At 33.4% G+C, this 18,068-nt stretch overlaps 1 protein-coding gene across 1 annotated transcript in view; it reads left to right on the forward strand.

Moving 5' to 3' along the window:
• Window positions 1-17,800, forward strand: part of CYLC1 (cylicin, basic protein of sperm head cytoskeleton 1) — a 29,316-nt gene extending 11,516 nt beyond the window's left edge. Inside the window, exons 3-6 of the mRNA XM_012727054.1 lie at window positions 1,539-1,579; window positions 4,276-4,394; window positions 5,658-7,178; window positions 17,718-17,800. Coding sequence (XP_012582508.1) covers window positions 1,539-1,579; window positions 4,276-4,394; window positions 5,658-7,178; window positions 17,718-17,750 — 1,714 coding nt within the window. The 3' untranslated portion in view covers window positions 17,751-17,800. The remainder of the gene's footprint in view (window positions 1-1,538; window positions 1,580-4,275; window positions 4,395-5,657; window positions 7,179-17,717) is intronic.
• Window positions 17,801-18,068: the final 268 nt, after the last annotated feature.

The raw sequence follows: 18,068 nt of genomic DNA on the forward strand, positions 1-18,068 counted from the left end.
GCCATGTGGATCTCCTCCGGGGCAGGCAGGGATCGAACTCATGCAGAAGTGGCTTAAACTTTTTAGTGCTGTGCTTTAGCCCGCTGTGCCACCAGGGAGGGCCCTCAAACAAACTCTTAAATTAACCTTCAGTTAGTCACTGCTGGACTAGATACTTTTATTACTCAGTGTTTCCAAAACTTCCTAAGTAAGTCAGTAGTTATATAATAATAAATATGAATCAGGCTTTGCACTGGGTATTAGAGATTTACTTAGCAAATAAAAATAGACTTGACTCAAATATAAATACATTTAACCATTTTCACTTATTTTTGTTTATGTTTATGAAGTTGGTAGATTAGGTCTTTAAAAATATAAAGTTTTAGGAAAGACATGGAATCAACACAAATGCCCAAAAGTAGATGACTGGATTAAAAAGACAGGTTACATATACACAATGGTATATTACTCAGCTATCAAAAAAGATAAGCTCATGCCTTTTGCAGCAATATGGATGGAACTGGAAGGGATCATGCTTCGTGAATAAGCCAGAAAGAAAAAGAAAAATACCAGATAGTTTAACTCATAGCAGGAGCATAAAGGACCAGGGGGGTAAACCAGAGACATTTTACAGGGTGGAGTGGGGAATGGGATGAAAATTGGGTGGGGGGAAGTGCACAGGACTATTGTGATGGCACACATGTGAATTGGTGATGGGAAGTCCCTGGGGATTACAACTGAGATGGGAAAAAGGCATAAAATGATGTAAAAATAAACTACTACAATTATTTTAAATTTAGGATAAACAATATCAATTCTAAGATGCATGTGGTCACAGTTCACTGTTTCTACTATCTAATAAGGAATTAATCTTTTTTAAAATTTATGTCACCCTCATCGGAAAATATTGTCATTACCAGATCAAATAAGCACACTCCAAATAGAAAATCTTGGACCTGTTTGCCTTGTAACTAATAGCAATTCAAAATCCAGATCAAACAACATGTAGCCTTTTCACACATCATTGGTCTTTTGGTTTAAATGATGAAAAAAATGTTGTGGGTGTTTCTCAGAACTTATTTAGTGAATTTAGAAAACAGATGGGTTCTCTACTTGTTTAGGCTTTTTCACTAGAGGATTGATGGCGCCTGGCTGGTTTTATTATTCTGTATAATTAAAGTACCATATTTTTTTAAAATTATGTTTAATGAGATAAAGTTGGTTTTACTTTTTCTTTCTGTCTCATAAGCCCAAGGTTCAAGCTTCTACAAATGTGTACTTCATATTTTGCCTACCACCATGTTTTATTGTGTAAATTAGTGTTTTTATTTCAGTTTTTGGTTCACAGTTTTTAGGGTTCAAGTTTCTGGAAAAATATAATTTATCATCCACAGTGTGGTTTTTTTGGGGGGGAAGGGAAACTCTAATGTGAATTAAAGTGGAGTTTAGAAAGTACATAATATTTATCTAATTGTTATAAAAGCTTACTAATTATAATTTATTTATTATTATTATCTATAGTATGAATTCAAATAAAGCATTTCATATTTTTTTAACAGACAAGAAGGAAACATCAGAACAGATGATAATTCCTTGCCAAGTAAGAATTTAGTCATTGCAGTTCATTATTATTTATTTTTGTTCAAATGTCTAGTATCTTTAATTCAATATGATAAAACATTCTGAATGTTTTGCTAAATTAAATGAAACATGTCTGTGTGTGTGTGTATGTGTTTTGGTATATATATGTATATATGCTTAAAATGTTTTTGGCCTTTATTTGTATTTGTAATAGCTATTATAGAAGGAGGTATTTAATTTGTTGTTCTTCATTATAAAACCCCCCACAAAACTTTAGCTAGAAAAAGAAAATATAGTCAAAAAAATGAAAGTGGACAACCCATTTTTTAGAAGCTACAACTTTAAAAAAGTTATCTCAATATATTAAACTGAAATTTGCCTGCACTGCTAAAATTTTACCCATTGATTCTAGTTATTTTCTTAATAAACACTTAAAAGAAATTTAACTTTTGCATAAGATCATGGATTCTTCAGCCAAAGTTTGTATGTTTGAATGTTAACTCTACTACTTACTTCATGATTTTGGACAACTAATTTAATATCTGATGTTGCTTTATTTTTCTATACAGTTTTTATATAGTAAAATAGAGACAATTGTAAATTATATTATCTAATTCAAAGGGTTGTGAGAATAACTCAATATATAAAAACTATTTCAAACAATTTGGCAAGTTAGCCACTATTTAAGTGTTAGCCATTGTAGCTTTTTAATTTACTGTTGCCACTACTTTTCTATATGAAAGCTCTTTAAGTATTTGAAAATAGTGATTCTATTTCATTAGTCTCTTTTCCTCCAAAACTATCCTAAATTACATCATTTCCAATTTTGACATAGTTTCCATATAGTTTGATCCTCCTGATCACTCTATTCAGTATGTTCTCAAGGGTATACATATTCTTCCTCAAATAGGATTCCTGGAATAAAATGAGATTTTAAAAAATCTAGCAAAAATATCATAAACAAAAGAAACCAAGGTAGAGGAAATTATAAAGATATTTCAAAGAAAAAACTGACACTATATTTTCAATTCCAACTGTTTAGTTATAAAATAGTACAAAGGTGAGGGCTAACTATCTTGGTTGACGGGTTCTCACTCATGCACTTATAACTGCAAAGCACAACTCAGGCACAATAACATGGCTAATTAAAAATGGTAATTGGAAGAGTTTTGAAGGCCACAAAAAGTCAACATTCCAGCTCTAGATTTTGTCCACAGTCTCTAGTAATCAAAAACAAAGGTTGCTTATACAAGATGGCATTGTCTCTGAAGAGAACCTGCAGCTGGTGGCATACCAAAATGCTCTGAGCCAGACAGAGGTCATCAATGCCAGTTATAGGACAGCAGTGCCAGCACTGGTCAGCAGGCAGCAGTGCCAGCGGCACCAATGTTGTAGCTGATAGAGATACTGGGCACAAGACAATGGCAAACAGCTTTTTTAAAAACACTGGGCATGAATCTTTGGTGCCAGTCTTCAGATGTAAGGCAGGGTCAGAGATAAATTCTGCAAAGCCTAGAAGTTTCCAAGGGTATATGAACGTCTTGACGTCTGTGGAGGTCTCAAAGTTCTTGGAAGTCTACAAAGTCTCAAAGCATCTGGAAGGTCTACCAAGAAAAAATTCCCAGATGAATCGCTAGACAAATTATCTGCAAACCAGACAAATCTCCTTAATAAATCTGTCTGAAGCTATCTAATGAATAGGAAGAAGCAAGCTGCAGTTCTGGCTCATATCCCAATCAGCCCCTTGCCTTTCAAACTTGATTGGTCTCTTTACAATTCCAATTGTTCGATTGCTGATAGTTGAGCTCAAATTTAATTGGTCCATTTGCAAATATAAAAGGTCTCAAAACTCCTGAATGGCACAGGTCAGAAATTGAGCCTTATTAGTCCATTGGGAGATAGAACCTGAATGATCCATCTTCAATTCTGACATGATGTTCAAAGGTGAAACTACAGCTGGTGACTCCAGACCCAAACTACATTGAGGTTGGGTGACCTTATGTTAGTGGTGTGCCCTCCAGCAGAGCTTGAGCACAAATCTGAGTGACTGAAGCAAAGGCCAATAATTTGAACCAATTCAGGCTAGCCTAGTGCACCAAAGGTCTCTTTCCCCATGGTTTGCACAGGGGTAGGGCTGACATGCAAGGTTGGTCAGCAGGCTTATCACAGTATGGAGCTCTCTCTCCATGCTTTTTGCTGTGTGGAACTGGGAAAACACCACCACTGTTGTTGGAGACTGCCAGGCTCTATTGGGACTGCCACAGGCAGCATATTGAACCCAAAGGCCCAGTTCCACAGCTCTCTCTATCCATGGCTTGAACCATAACTGGCCTTCAAGTCCAGCCACTGAAGCACACCTCAGCTAATCCAGTCATCCCGTGTGGCAGCAGAAGCCATGGCACTACTGTTTTAGTTATATTATTTGAAGTAATTACTTGTGAATTTTTATTACCATTTAAGTAACTACCTGTAAAAATGTATTTAATCTAGAAAATAAAATTACAAATGGCATTTTAAATGTAATTCAATTTTGAATGGAAAAATAAGCTTTTATTTTATCTAATTCCTATGCAAACCAAACTACTTCTTCAGAGGAAATAAGCTATATTTTGTGTTACAACTTAGCTTAATCAGTATGTCTTAAATGATATTTTTCTGTATTGATGAAAATCTGTTTATGCACTCTAAATTGTGAACTTCCCTTTCTTATTTAAGTCAATGAAATGAGCAGAAATTTACGGAATCAACAATACCTTGCTTTGACATTTTCCGAAACATCTCAGCCAGGTAGAAAGAAGAGATCAAGACATTCAGAAACACAAATTACAGTTCCTGTAAGTATTGTAAAGGTTATTTTTAAACTAAATCTAAGGTGATATGTTTTTATATAAAAATATATAACATCTACAAAATTTAAAATTTTCTACCCATAAGAAGAGGTATGTTTTGACCTATAATTCTTTGTATAGAAGATTGCTCCAACATTTTTTATATTAAATTTATTCCTGACTCACCAATTCAAAGTATAGTTGATAAGCAAAGAAAGCTAAATACTCTAATATTTTAAGTGGTAAAATCTCTCAGGTTTCTATACAGCAAAATCATTTAAAAATTGAATCATAGAGCATGAGTCAATCTTGAAGATTTCAGAGTTTCTCCATTTTTAAGGAATCAGGTTCTCAGGGTATTGGATACAGGGACATTCAGGTTTTCTACTGCTTTTGCAAAGCGGAGTTATAAATTACCAAAAATTAAAAACAAATAGTCCATAGTGATAACACATGGTACTATCAAAGTGCATGTTAAAATAATTTCTCAGAAAGAATTACAGTCCATGCATGTATTCAAGGGTAATTCATTGTGTGCAGAATGACCCAAGATTCTGGTTTCTCTTCATGTCCCCCCATAACTCCATATGATAATTGTATTGACTAGTGACATGCTTACTGTATATTTGAAGGAATACAATTTAAAAAGGTAAAACCAATCTTGTTTCCATGATAACAGCTAGTTTGACAAATGCTTTCCTGAGAGTTTTAAAAAACACACTATTACTAGACAGATTAATGTGAATCAAATACTTATACTTGTTTCATTTCATATTCCTGTTCTTTTCCTTTCTTTTTTCTTTTGCTGTACTTCTCAGCAGGGGTCTCAGACTCCCAGTCTTATGAGAGATCAGGCTAGATCAGAACATTATACTTCACAAGAATTGTCTTGAAATGCCTCCAGGGAATTATCTTATTTCTGATTAAACCTGGGGAGTGAAGAGTGCACAAATGTTTCAAAAGCCCTCTCCTATATAGGGGTCCAAAAGCAACTCATGCTTTTATAAGGACAGGCATTCCAATATTATGGTTCATTGTGAGCTTGATCTCTCAAAGCAGTATGAATCATTGAGGAAATCCTAAACTTTCTCCAAAAGTCATTGTTTCCAAAGTGGGGTTGCCCTCACACACAGAAAAACACACAGATAATTGAAAAAATAAAAGTGTTCCAAGTAGATGGTTAATAAATATGTAGACTATTTTCATAGTTCAATATAAAAATATATAGTTCATTCAAAAATATTCACCGTTATTCTAACAATCTTTCAGAGACATAATAAAAGATGTTTAAAGGAAGTTCAGAAGCCAGCTCATGTATGGATAAGGCATTCTTTAAGAAAAGCATTCCAAAGATCATCTTTTTACTTAATTATCAGGAGAGAGGTTCCATTTAGACATCCTTATGCTCCCAAAGTTCGTTCCAAGAAAACAGAATCTAAAAATTCTAAATATAATGAAAAAACAACTTTGAAGAAAGATTCTGAGAAAAATACAAGCCCACATGAAACAACTCCAGAATCCAAGAAAGTATTAAATGGTGAGAAAATTAAAAAAGGAAATCAAACATCTAAAACTCCATCAAATTCACTGCATGACAGTGAGAAACCAAAGTACAAATATGAAGCAATTTCAATATCCAAATATTTGAAGACAATCTCAATGAAGAATCCAGAAAAGGAGAATGATTCAAGAAAGCTCAGTGAAACAGATAATGAATCCACATGTACAGGGGATACGAAGAGTTCAAAGAACAATTCTGGTAACAAATCAGATATTTGCTTGAAAAATTGTCCAAGTATGGAGTTAGAAGAGTCTGGTGCTAGATCCACGGATTTTAATACATGGTTAAACAATTTCTCACAGAATAATTCAAAGAAACCTTCAAAGAAGGAGTCAAAGAAAGATTCAAAGAAGATTTCTGATGCAGAAACTGTAGATTCGAAAGATGCAAAAACAAAGAGAGATAGCAATAAGAAGGATGTAAGGAAGGACCCAGAGTCTACTGATGTTGAATCTGTAGACTCAAAGGATGAAAAGAAAGATTCAAAAAAGACTAAGAAAGATGCAAAGAAAGGAGACAAGAAAAAGAAGGATGCAGGTTCTACTGATACTGAATCTATAGACTCAAAAGAAACCAAGAGAGATTCAAAGAAGGCCAAGAAAGATTCAACTAAAGGTGACAAGAGAAAGGATGCAAGGAAAGATGTACTGTCTACTGATACTGATTCTGAATCTGAATGGATTTTAAAAATGGATATAAAAGATGAAAGGAAGGATAAGAAAAATTCAAAGAAAGATGACCAAAAGAAGTATGAACTAATGGCTCAATATTCTACTGAATCTGAATCTGACCTGGAATTTAAAATTGATAAGAATTCAAAGATTAGGAAAAATATCAAGAACTATGATGCAAAGAAGAATAAAGAGTCCTCTGATGGATCTGATGAGCACTCCTATAAAGACTCAAAGAAGTCTGAAATGGCTGAAAGTGTTGATGCTGATACAGAAGAGTCAGTGTATATGCTTAAAAAGATGGGAATTGATGAGTCATATGCCTCATCTACAGATTCAAAGAATGAAGTTCTGGAATCAAAGAGAAAATACAGATTATCCAGGAAGACTAAGTTCAGAGAAAAAGAAAAAGAAAAAAAGCGTACAGGTAGAATTCCTCCATCAAGAGAAAGACCTCCACTACCTCCCTGTGAGCCTTTCCTATCACCACCTAAGGTCAAACGTCTCTGCTGGTGCAAGGTGCCTCCTCCACCTCCAAAACCAAGATATGCTCCTTTGGTATGTTTAATTCTGCCTTATTTTTAAAGAAAACTTGTTTAGCATTAAAGATAGTTTAAAGGTTTCAAATTATATTATTTTTCTAAAGAATGGTTCTCTTTTACTTGAATATTGCTATGTTACTGCTCCATCTGTCTCTTCTAACCTGTCCTCCTTTACTTCTTATACTGCCTCCTCAGAGAGTTTCTATTTCCTTTTCTATTCTAGCGGGATATTTCCCTTTACTTTTCATTCCAGATTTTTTCAATCTTTGAATCATAGTAAATGTTATATATTTGTTCAGTTGCATTTAATCTAGCTTTGATATTGTTGAATCTGGAAATCTGAAGTTCAAAATTCTAATGTAGCAAATCCCCACAATTTTCATAGAGTAAATATATAGTTTCTATTAAAGGACAAGCTATTGTGTACCTATTAGAAAAAAAGAATTTGCTCCTCATAATAAAGGAAACAACAAAAATAGCACCTGGAATTCAAGTTCATTTTTCTCCTACAAAACACAAAATCTGTATTTGAGAGCCAAAAATGATAGCCATTTTGTTTAAGGATCTGTCTTAGTCGGTGAGTCAGTGTTTAGGCATTCAGTAAGGCAACAAGATTTTAAAAGAATGAAAATGAATTTTGATCTATGGTGGAAAATTATGGGTACTTTGTTCGTGCACATTGATTTGGGAAAACATCTAAAAAAGTGGGAAATTATACTTTTAAATTATATGAAGTCATATGAAGTAGAGCCCTTCTTGGTGGCTCAATGGATTGAATCGCTACACTGGAAGCTATTAGCAGCTGCTTCCACAGAGTTTGACCCCCAGCCAGGGAGGTGTCCAACATGGTACCTCTCCTAAACTGCCCCCTTTTCCCCATAGCAGTGTATTTCAGGAAAACTCCCTATGTTCTGCTCCCCACTCTGTCTCTGCTGAATCCTCTCATGCCCCCCACAACTCTGTCCTGTACCCCACTTCTGTATACATAAATAAATATTAAAAAAGAATAAATTATATGAAGTATTGTGAAAAAATGGAACCTAATTTTAAAAAATGAGTTTTAAAATATTTTGGCAGATAATTTACAAAGTAAATGAGAAAAACTGATTCTCAAAGAACTGGATTCTTTACACAAAAGAAATGTTTTTTAAAAAAAATAACAAAATGTGACAAAACAAATTGGGGATCAAGGAATAATTTTAATTGTAAAAAACAACTTTCACAGTATCTCCAAAGATGGCTTGAATATTTTCATACATTATCTCTTTAATATACACTTCCACATGCACAGTTATCATTCAATTTGGCCATATTCACTGGTCTCTTCCCTCTCCTGATATTATTCTACAAATACAACTTTAATTTTCTTTTTTCTTAATTCAACTAACATTAGTTTATAACATTGTATATAATTCTCTATAACTCACAGTAACAGGAACACAACCCTTGAGATGCATGTTGCTAAACCATATCCATCAATGAGCACACTTAACTGCTCCACTGTTACACATTGGACACAGTCCATAATTTGATCTCAATCATTCCCCTTCCACTCTTCTAATCTCAAATCCTACAATCTGATTTGTTTCATCAGATACTTTGTTTTTTTCTATACTCCACACATATATGAAAATATCTGGTATTTTTTTTTCTCCTGACTTATGTTGCTTAGTATAATTCCTTCTGACTCCATCCAGGCTGTCAAAAATGGAGCACATTATTTTTTTCTAGCAAGGATGCATTATCCTATTTCTGTATATATACCACCACATTTCTTAATCCACTTATATGTCCTTGGGCATTTAGATTGTTATCATAACTTGGGTATTGTAAATATTGCTGCAATGAACATGGCAGTGCATATATCCTTTAAAATCAGTGATTTTGCATATAATAACAAGCAGCAAAAATATGATAAAGTATCATATTTATCTATTTTTAATATTTTGAGAAACTTCCATACTGAATTTCATAGTACTTGGGCCAGTCTACACTCCCACCATCAGTGTAAAAAGGTTCCTTTTCCTCCACACCTTGCCTACATTTGTTTCTGATCTTTTTGACATGGGCCATTCTCATATGTGAGAAGGTAAATAATTGTGGTTTTTATTTGCATTTAACTGATGATAAGTGATGAAGAACATTTTTTAAAGGTTCCAATTTTCTACCTGTATGTCTTCTTTGGAGAAGGGCCTATTTATTTCTGTGTATTTTGTGATTGAATTTTGTGTTGTTGTTGAGCTATGTGCTTTGTTGAACCTGGATATTAACCTCTTGCTTGGTATATGGTGTAGAAATATCAAAACTGGGCCAGGAAGAGAGAACAAGTCTATGATAGTGGCACATGGGTGAACTGGTGGTGGGAAATCCATGGGGATTACAATCAAGATGAAAAAAATATACAAAATGAAGGATGATGTAAAAAAATACATTAAAAAAGCTATCTGCCATTTTAGTAAGATGGCTTTTCATTTTAATGGTTTATATATATATACATATATATTTGCTGTGAAGTTTTTTATTTAATGTCTCATTTTGCTTATTCTCTTTTGCCTTATTGTTTTGTTCCTAAAGACTAATTGATACCAATGTTGTAGAGTATTTTGCCTGTTTTTCTTTATATATTTCTTATTTTCAGTTTTATATCCATAACTTTATTGACTTTATCTAGCTCATTTTGTATATGGTGTGAGATAGTGATCAAAATTCAATCTTTACAAGTGACTGTACAATTTTTCCAACACCATTTATTGAAGAGACTTTCTTGAATATAACCTATTTGCTCCTTTAATATATATATATATATATATATATATATATATATATATATATATGTATATATACATACACACTCAAGTTTATTTCTGAGCTCTCAATTCCATTCCATTGGTCTATGTATCTATTTTTATTCTAGTACCATATTGTTTTGATTACTATAACTTTGTACGAATCTTCCCTCTTTTCAGAATAGCTTTAATAATCAAGGTTTTTAGTGGGTCCATATACATTTTAGTATTTTTTTTTCTATTTACTCAAAGAATTATTTTGAAACGTTGATGGTGATTGCATTAGAATAGTGTAATGCAGGCCCCCCTGGTGGCACATCAGGTTAAAACACAGCACTGGGAAGCTAAAGCCACTTCACCATGAGTTCAGTCCCCACCTGCCCCAGAGGTGATCCACATGGTTGCGGCATACCTCTCATGACCCACCCACTACTCCCCTCAGGAATGTACTTCATCTATCTGCCTGTTCTGCTCCTCACTCTGTCTTTGGTGAATCCTTTCACTGCCCCTGCACCTCTGGCCTGTACCCCAGTTCTGTATGCACAAATAAATAAATCTTTAAAAAAAATAGTGTAATGCTTTGGGTAAGATGAGAATTTTAATAATATTAAATCTTCCATTCATGATCAAGAAGTAATTGCCTGTTTTTGTCCACTTATTTATATTTTTAGCTATGTTTTGTACTTTTCATTGGGTAGATCTCCTACCTCATGCTAAGTATATCCAAGGTATTTAATTCTATTTTTAATGTTAATATAAATGACATTTTCTTGATTTATTTTTCTGCTAGCTCCTTGCTTGCATATAACTATAGGAATGTAACCAATTTTTATAAATTGATTTTATAGCTTACTTATTGATTTGCTTTTCCTAATAGTTTTTTTTTTTTAGTTGAGCCATTGGAGTTTTCTGTGTATATTACATCATTAGAGAATAGTAATAGTTTTCATTTACTTTTTTTTTTTTTACCAATTTGGATTCATTTTAAATCTTTCTCATGCCTAATTTTTCTATCTAGGACTTCCAGCAATATGTTGAATAGTAGTTATGAGAGCGAATGCCTTTGTCTTATAATGATTGTAGAGGAAAACATTTCAGTTTGTTGCTATCGACTATGATGGTAGCTGTGATATTGTCATATATGGCTTTTAAGATGGTGAGGTGAATTACATCTATCTCCATTTTCATGAGAATATCTAATAGAATACCATGATTTTTATTTTTATGTTACTGATATAGTGAATTGCATTAATAGATTTTCAGATGTTAATCCATCCTTATTTCCCTGGAGTAAATATCACTTTGTCATGATGATCATTTTAATGCATTATTGAATTTGTTTTGCTAAAAATTTGCTAGAGATTTTTGCATTTATGTTAACTAAAGACATTGTAGTATTCTGTCACATCTTTGCTTTCATACCAGAATAATACTGACCTAATAAAACGTGTCTCTAAGCTTTCTCTTTTACTCATTTTTGGGAAAAGTTTGAGGTTGATATGTATTAGTTCAATTTGAAAGTTGGTGGAATTAATGAGGGAAACAATTTGAGTCTAGAGATTTTTTGGGGGGAGATTGATTACTACTTCAAATTCATTGATTACAATCAGACTTTCAGATTTTCTATTTCTTCTTGATTCAAACTTGGATGGCTGTACATTTTTTTTCTGACATGATTTTTTTAATATAATAGTTTATTTTTACATCACTTTGTACATTTCTTTTTTCATCTCAATTGTAATCCTCATGGGTTTCTCATCACGAAGTCACCCATGTGCCATCACCATAGTCCAGTGCATTTCCCTCCCCCCCCACCGTTTTGGATCCCATTCCCCACTCCACTCCACAAAATGTCACTGGTATATAGCTGTTCATTATTCTTATTATTTTCTTTCCTGGTCCATTATACTTCTGCTATGAGCTAAACCATCCGATATTTTTCTTTTTCTTTCTGGCTTATCTCACTAAGCATGACCTTTTCCAACTCCAGGATGGCTGTACATTTTTAAAAGATTAATTTATTTATGCATGCAAGAACTGGGGTAAAGGCCAGAGGTGCCAGGGTTGAAAGGATTCACCAGAGGCAGAGTGGGGAGCAGAATAGGTAGGTCTACTGAAATACACTGCTGACGGGAGCAGTGAGTGTGTCAGGAGTGGTCTGCCATGTCATGTGGGTCACCTCCCTCACCAGGGATCAAACTCATAATGCAGTGGCTGTGTATAGCTTCTTAGTGATGCACTTTAATGTATTTCACCACCAGGGATGGCCCAGGTTGAACATTTCTAACAATTTTTCATGCTGTGCAATTTATTGGCATACAGGTAGTTATAGTATTACATCATTCTTCATTTTGTACTTCTTTTCATCTTAGTTGTAATCCGTGTGGACTTCCCACCACCACTTCACCCACACACCATCACCATAGTCCCATGTATTCTTCCCCACACCCCGGTTTTGATCCTAGTAACTTCTTCTCCCCTGTAGAATGTCTCTGGTTTATAGTTGTTAGTTGATGTTCATTTTTACTTTATTACAATTACTATATAAATATATATTTTTTCCTGTTCCCTTACACTCCTGCTCTGAGTGAAACCATCCATCATTTTTCTTTCTTTTTCTGGCTTATTTCACTAAGAATGATCCTTTGCAGCTCTATCCATGTTGCAGCAAATAGCATGAGTTCACTCTTTTGGTTGCTGAGTAATAGTCCATTGTGTATACATACCACATCTTCTTGATCCAGTCATCCATTTTGAAGAATTTGAGTTGGTTCTATATCTTCCCTATTTTAAATAGTGCCGCAATAAGCATAGGGGTGCAGATGTCCTTTTGAATTAATGAATTAAGTATGCGCTCTCTGTTTTGTTAGGTCCCATTTGTCTTTAAGAATGATTTCCAATCATCTACTTTTAGCCTATATTTATTTTTGGAGCTCAAATGGGTCTCAGGGAAATATCAGAATATTGTGTTTTCTTTTCTAGCCACTCACTCACTCTTTGATCTTTAAATCCATTTAAATTTCAATCCATTTAAATTTACCATGATTGTATAAACATTTGCTCTTATCATTTTGTCTTTAGATTTTTTTAATTCTATATTTTTAACTATTCATGTTTTTGTGTGAGGATTTTCATTTATCAATTTAGATAGGAGGGCTCCCTTCAACATTCCTGTTAGGAAAGGTATAGTTTTGGCAAACTCCTTCACCTTGATTGTTTGGTGAGAGCTTTAGTTCTTCTTTGTACCAGAAGGAGAACCTTACAATATGTAGTATTGTTAAACGGAATTTTTAAATTTTATTTCCATACTGAAAAAGCTATTCGGTTTTCTCCTTGCTTGTGTGGTTTCCTCAGAGAAGTCTCATGCCAGCTTGATAGGAGAACCTTTAAAAAGGGGAGGGGTGTGGGCAAGATAAGGATAGAGTACAGTGAGGGAGGTACAATGGATAAATATACAACAAGATAAGGATAGTGTGCAATGGGTTAATTGGTAGTGGTTATGCTATGGTGACATCTGAAGATGTACATCTTATACTTCAAAAACCTTAACAGTGATGTAAACCATTAGCACTTCAATAAAAATTTTATTTCAAAAAACAAAGGTGCCTGAGAGAGGTAGGTCATGTATCTGCTCATGGTTTAGAGGGACAAAGGATGGAATATTCCTGATGAGTTAGTAAAGATGGCTGAACTACTAGAACACAAGAAATAATGATGCCATTCAACAAAATCTTTCTTGAAAAGGATAGAAATATTTTTAAATACCACTCAGATTTCCAGAATTTTTAAAAGCTTAAGAGATACATGCATATTAGTCAAGACTTAGAAGGTAGTTTTTTTCTGACACTATTTTGTGATTTTACCTATTTTTAAAAGCCACCATTGTTTTAAGTTGGATCCATATCTCTGTATTTGATGACAAGATATTCAAATATCAGTATAACTTAATGGCACAAATATACTAAAATACTAATGAGTTTTTATTTTATTTCATTTGCTGATTACTTCCATGTCTCTAAATAATTTATCTATATGATGACTTCTCGTTTTTACACTTTGTCTATTGGTTCCATAGAGGTAATTGATTTGTAACAATTTTTTTCTATTAATACTACATTCAAGTTAATAATTTCCTGTCCATTCATTCTAGTTTTTCTTTTTAAATGTGCTAATGTCTCCTATAATGTCATTTCACAAAATTCTATAACTTTGTCTCCATCTTCATTCCATTGTGAACACTTGTTTTCATAGGAAATGTGCTCCTACTTAAATTTCTACTATTTTGTCTTTATTTATTGCCCTTTCACTGCTATTTTTCTAGCTCATTTTACAATTCTCCATCCTCATTGAACTCAATGTTGTTTTCTATGATTCAGTTCTCTGGTCACCACTATTTGCATACTGTTTTAGAAGCATTCACCTATAATTATGGTTTCTAGTCTCAGTTTTCTATTAGGGATTTTCAAATATATATCCATAGGCTATTTCATACACCCACACTCTTGTCTGCCACTTCTTATATTCAATCAATCTCCAAATTACAATGGACATGAAAAATGATATTGAGATTTACTTTCACTATTAAGTAGCTCGTTTGAGTGCTTTGGGCTAAGTCATCTGAAAATTAGGATAATAATACCTAAACATACCCATAATAACAAATCATTATTAAGTTCAAATAAAAAAGAGCATATGAACGAGTTTTGTAAATGCTAAAGCACTACACAAATCTCTGTCTTTACTAATGTCATTACTGTGTTTATGCTTTCATTTATTTTACTTTTTTTTCTTGCAAATTGTTTCCTCTTTAGTTATCTTGTTCAATGTTTATCTTCTCCTAAGAATATTTATTTTTTCAGTTGAAAGGTCACACTTAGTAAAATTAATATTCATTTCTGACAATTTTTTAAAGCAATTATGCTGTTTAAATCACTGATTAAACAGAGGAGATACTCAGATGCATGCCTTTTATCTGTGACAGAACTTAAATTTTTCATTTGTAGCTTGTCTTTCAGTTGTCATCTTCCCTTGAAACTAGTATTATCTGGAAACAAAAACACTCAAAATATCACATAAGTTCTCTATCTTTACATTCTTTCTCAAATAGTTTATTCCTGAAATCTAGAAAAGAAGACATTAAGAAAAATATAATTTCAGCATTTATATGAAAACGCTCACTAAAAAAGGAACAGAGAATTCCTTTGTCTTGATAATTGCAATCTAAAAAAAAAAAAGCTTACAGATCATTAATAAAGTCAAGACACAGTCCCATTAAGATTGAGAGTAAGATTTAGGATACATTAAATATATTTTATTCCTTTTTATCTTTCACAAACCTTGTTGAAACCTGTTCATTCATAATAAAATAAATTCTGAACATTTCTCATCAACTACACTGCTATCAGTGTGGTCCCAGACCCTATTATCTCTTTACTCTCTTACTGCAGTAACCTCCTAAGAAATGTTCCTGCTTTTAATCTTCCTCCTTTATATTATCAGTGCTGCAAAATGAGTGTTCCTTTGGAAAATTTACATCATATAATATTGCTCTTTTACTTAAAATTTGTGGTTTTATATTTACATTTTAACTGTGGCAAGATTAGGAGTCTCCTTATCACTTATCACCACCTTACTGTAAATAATTCAGTGTCTATCACCAAAGCCCACTGTGCCTCCTTCCCTCTCTGTTCCTTTCCTTCCCTGCATACTTCATCTTCGGATACTTCAGTTACACAGTCATTTGTCAAGGGTTAGAGATTAAGTTTGTATTTTTCAGATTCTTAGTTCGGTTTCTCTGTATTCCATATATTACCAATGTGACAGTTTCCAGTATTTATCTTTTTCTTGATAGGTTATTTTGCTTATCACAATCCCTTCCAGCTCCATCCATATTTCTACAAATGGCCTTAGTTTATCTTTTTAATCTCTGAGTAATATACTATTATGTATATAAACGACATCTTCTTGGCCTCTTCATCTGTTTGGAGCACTTAGATTGTTTCCATATCTTGGTTATTATACTGTTGTAATAAACAAAGGATTGCAGGTTTCATTTTGAATTAGTGTTTTTTGTGTTCTTTAAATAGAGTGACAATTTCATTCATATGTGGAATATACAGTGACAAAGTGAAACATAGAACTGTGGCTATCAGAGGGGAAGAGTGGGCACCAAGAAACAAAGGAGAGAGGTGTCCGTTAGAGTATCGTGGGTATTCTGGTGTTGGTGTGGTATGGTATAACTTATCTGAAGAAGTGAATCTATACTTTTAAATCATATAGTATTGTAAACAATCATTGACTTAAAATACAATTAAAAGATATTTCTAAGAAAGATAAAAATGTGATTCTTAAATATTATTGAATTATCTATAAAAAGAAAATATAGGGCCCTCCTTGATGGCGCAATGGGTTAGGACGCAGCACTGCAAGCTAGCCACAACCACTTCAGTTTGAGTTTCATCCCTGGCCCCAGAGGTGATCCATATAGCGCAGCAGACCTCTCCTGACAGGCCTGTTGCTCCCCTCAGCCATGTACTTTGTTGATCTGCCTATTCTGCTTTCCACTCTTTCTCTGGTGAAGCTTTTCACCACCCCTGCATCCCTGGCCTGTACCCCAGTTCTGTATGCATAAATAAATAAACCTAAAAAAAGAAGAAAAAATATATTAATTACACTATATGTACAAAATTAGGGAAATAGTATAGTAAAATCCAAAACATAAGGTAGTATGCATTCATTGAAATGATAATTATGAAATCTTAAGAATTAAATGGAAGATTTATTCCATAAAGTTATGAGAAAGAAGCAGGAGGAAAAAATGCATAATTGCAAGTTAGCAAAAAATTTGTTTTTTACATCATTCTTCATTTTGTACATTTTTCCATCTCAGTTGTAGTCCCTGTGGGTTAGCAAATTTTTATGTATTTGTGGGCAAACAGTAGATAATAGTATACACAGGTGGAAAAACTTGATTTATTGTGGTGGAATTTAGTGTTATTATCAGTTATTTCTGGTGTATTTTTGTTTTTTATATTATCAATTATGAATATTCTAGTTCATTAAAATAGCTGTGAGAGGACCCTCCCTCGTAGTGCATCAGGTTAAATAAAACACAGCAGTAAGAAGCTAAAGCCACTTCAGCATGAGTTCGATCCCAGCCCCAGAGGTGACCACATGGCATGGCAGACCTCTCCTGACCCGCCCGCTGCTCCCCTCAGGAGTGTACTTCATTGATCTGCCTGTTCTGCTCCCCACTCTGTCTCTGGTGAATCCTCTCACTCTCCACATCTCTGGCCTGTACTCCAGTTCTGAATGCATAAATAAATAAAATCTTAAAAAAATAGTTGTGAGATCTTAGATTTATAATGTAACATTACTGGGATCTGGTTTTTACACAAATATTAGTGGTTGTACTGATATTCAATACTTCTCATCATTCAGCAGTTTTTAGGATCAGCCAGATCAATTGATAAATATGCACATTGCTGATGCCATCCCAGACTTTGACTTGGTAGGTCTGAGATAGAGTAAAATGACATGCATTTTAAATAATTAATAATAATGATATACAAGTTCCCATCCATCTATGGCATTTTTTGTTTTCTATGGTCCTAAACACACCAGGAACCCTCTGTAATTAATAAAGTTTAAGCAGTACTAGAAGGAAAAGAAATAGCAATACAGACTCACATTAAGAAACAAAACATAACTCGAAAATAATCTTATCTCTTACATTATTTTTAATTTCATTTTTCATCTTTATTCCTCAGCCTGAAGCAAAGTGGATTCATAAACTGCTTTAAAGAACAACTGAATGTTCAGTTTCACAGAATGGCCTTACCACAGTAAACGCTAACTACTCCAAAATGAGCATTTCTACTTCTGTGGAACTGTAATAAATAAAAACAAGTTTTCTGTGAGTACTATGATCTGATTTATTTTATTGTGTAATTTATAAAGGTGATTTAAATAGTGTGCTTTATTTATTAAATACCTAAGATACTCAGAGCAAAGTCTGATAATATTTTATCCCCTGTTCTGAAGCTCCATTTTAAGTTGTTTCTGAGCTTGAGCTTACTTTGTAACATAGCAATGTTCATTTATATATAGATAGATAGATA

Source organism: Condylura cristata, unplaced genomic scaffold (genome assembly GCF_000260355.1).
Source record: "Condylura cristata isolate star-nosed mole 26May11 unplaced genomic scaffold, ConCri1.0 scaffold00019, whole genome shotgun sequence".
NCBI classification, from domain to species: Eukaryota; Metazoa; Chordata; class Mammalia; order Eulipotyphla; family Talpidae; genus Condylura; species Condylura cristata.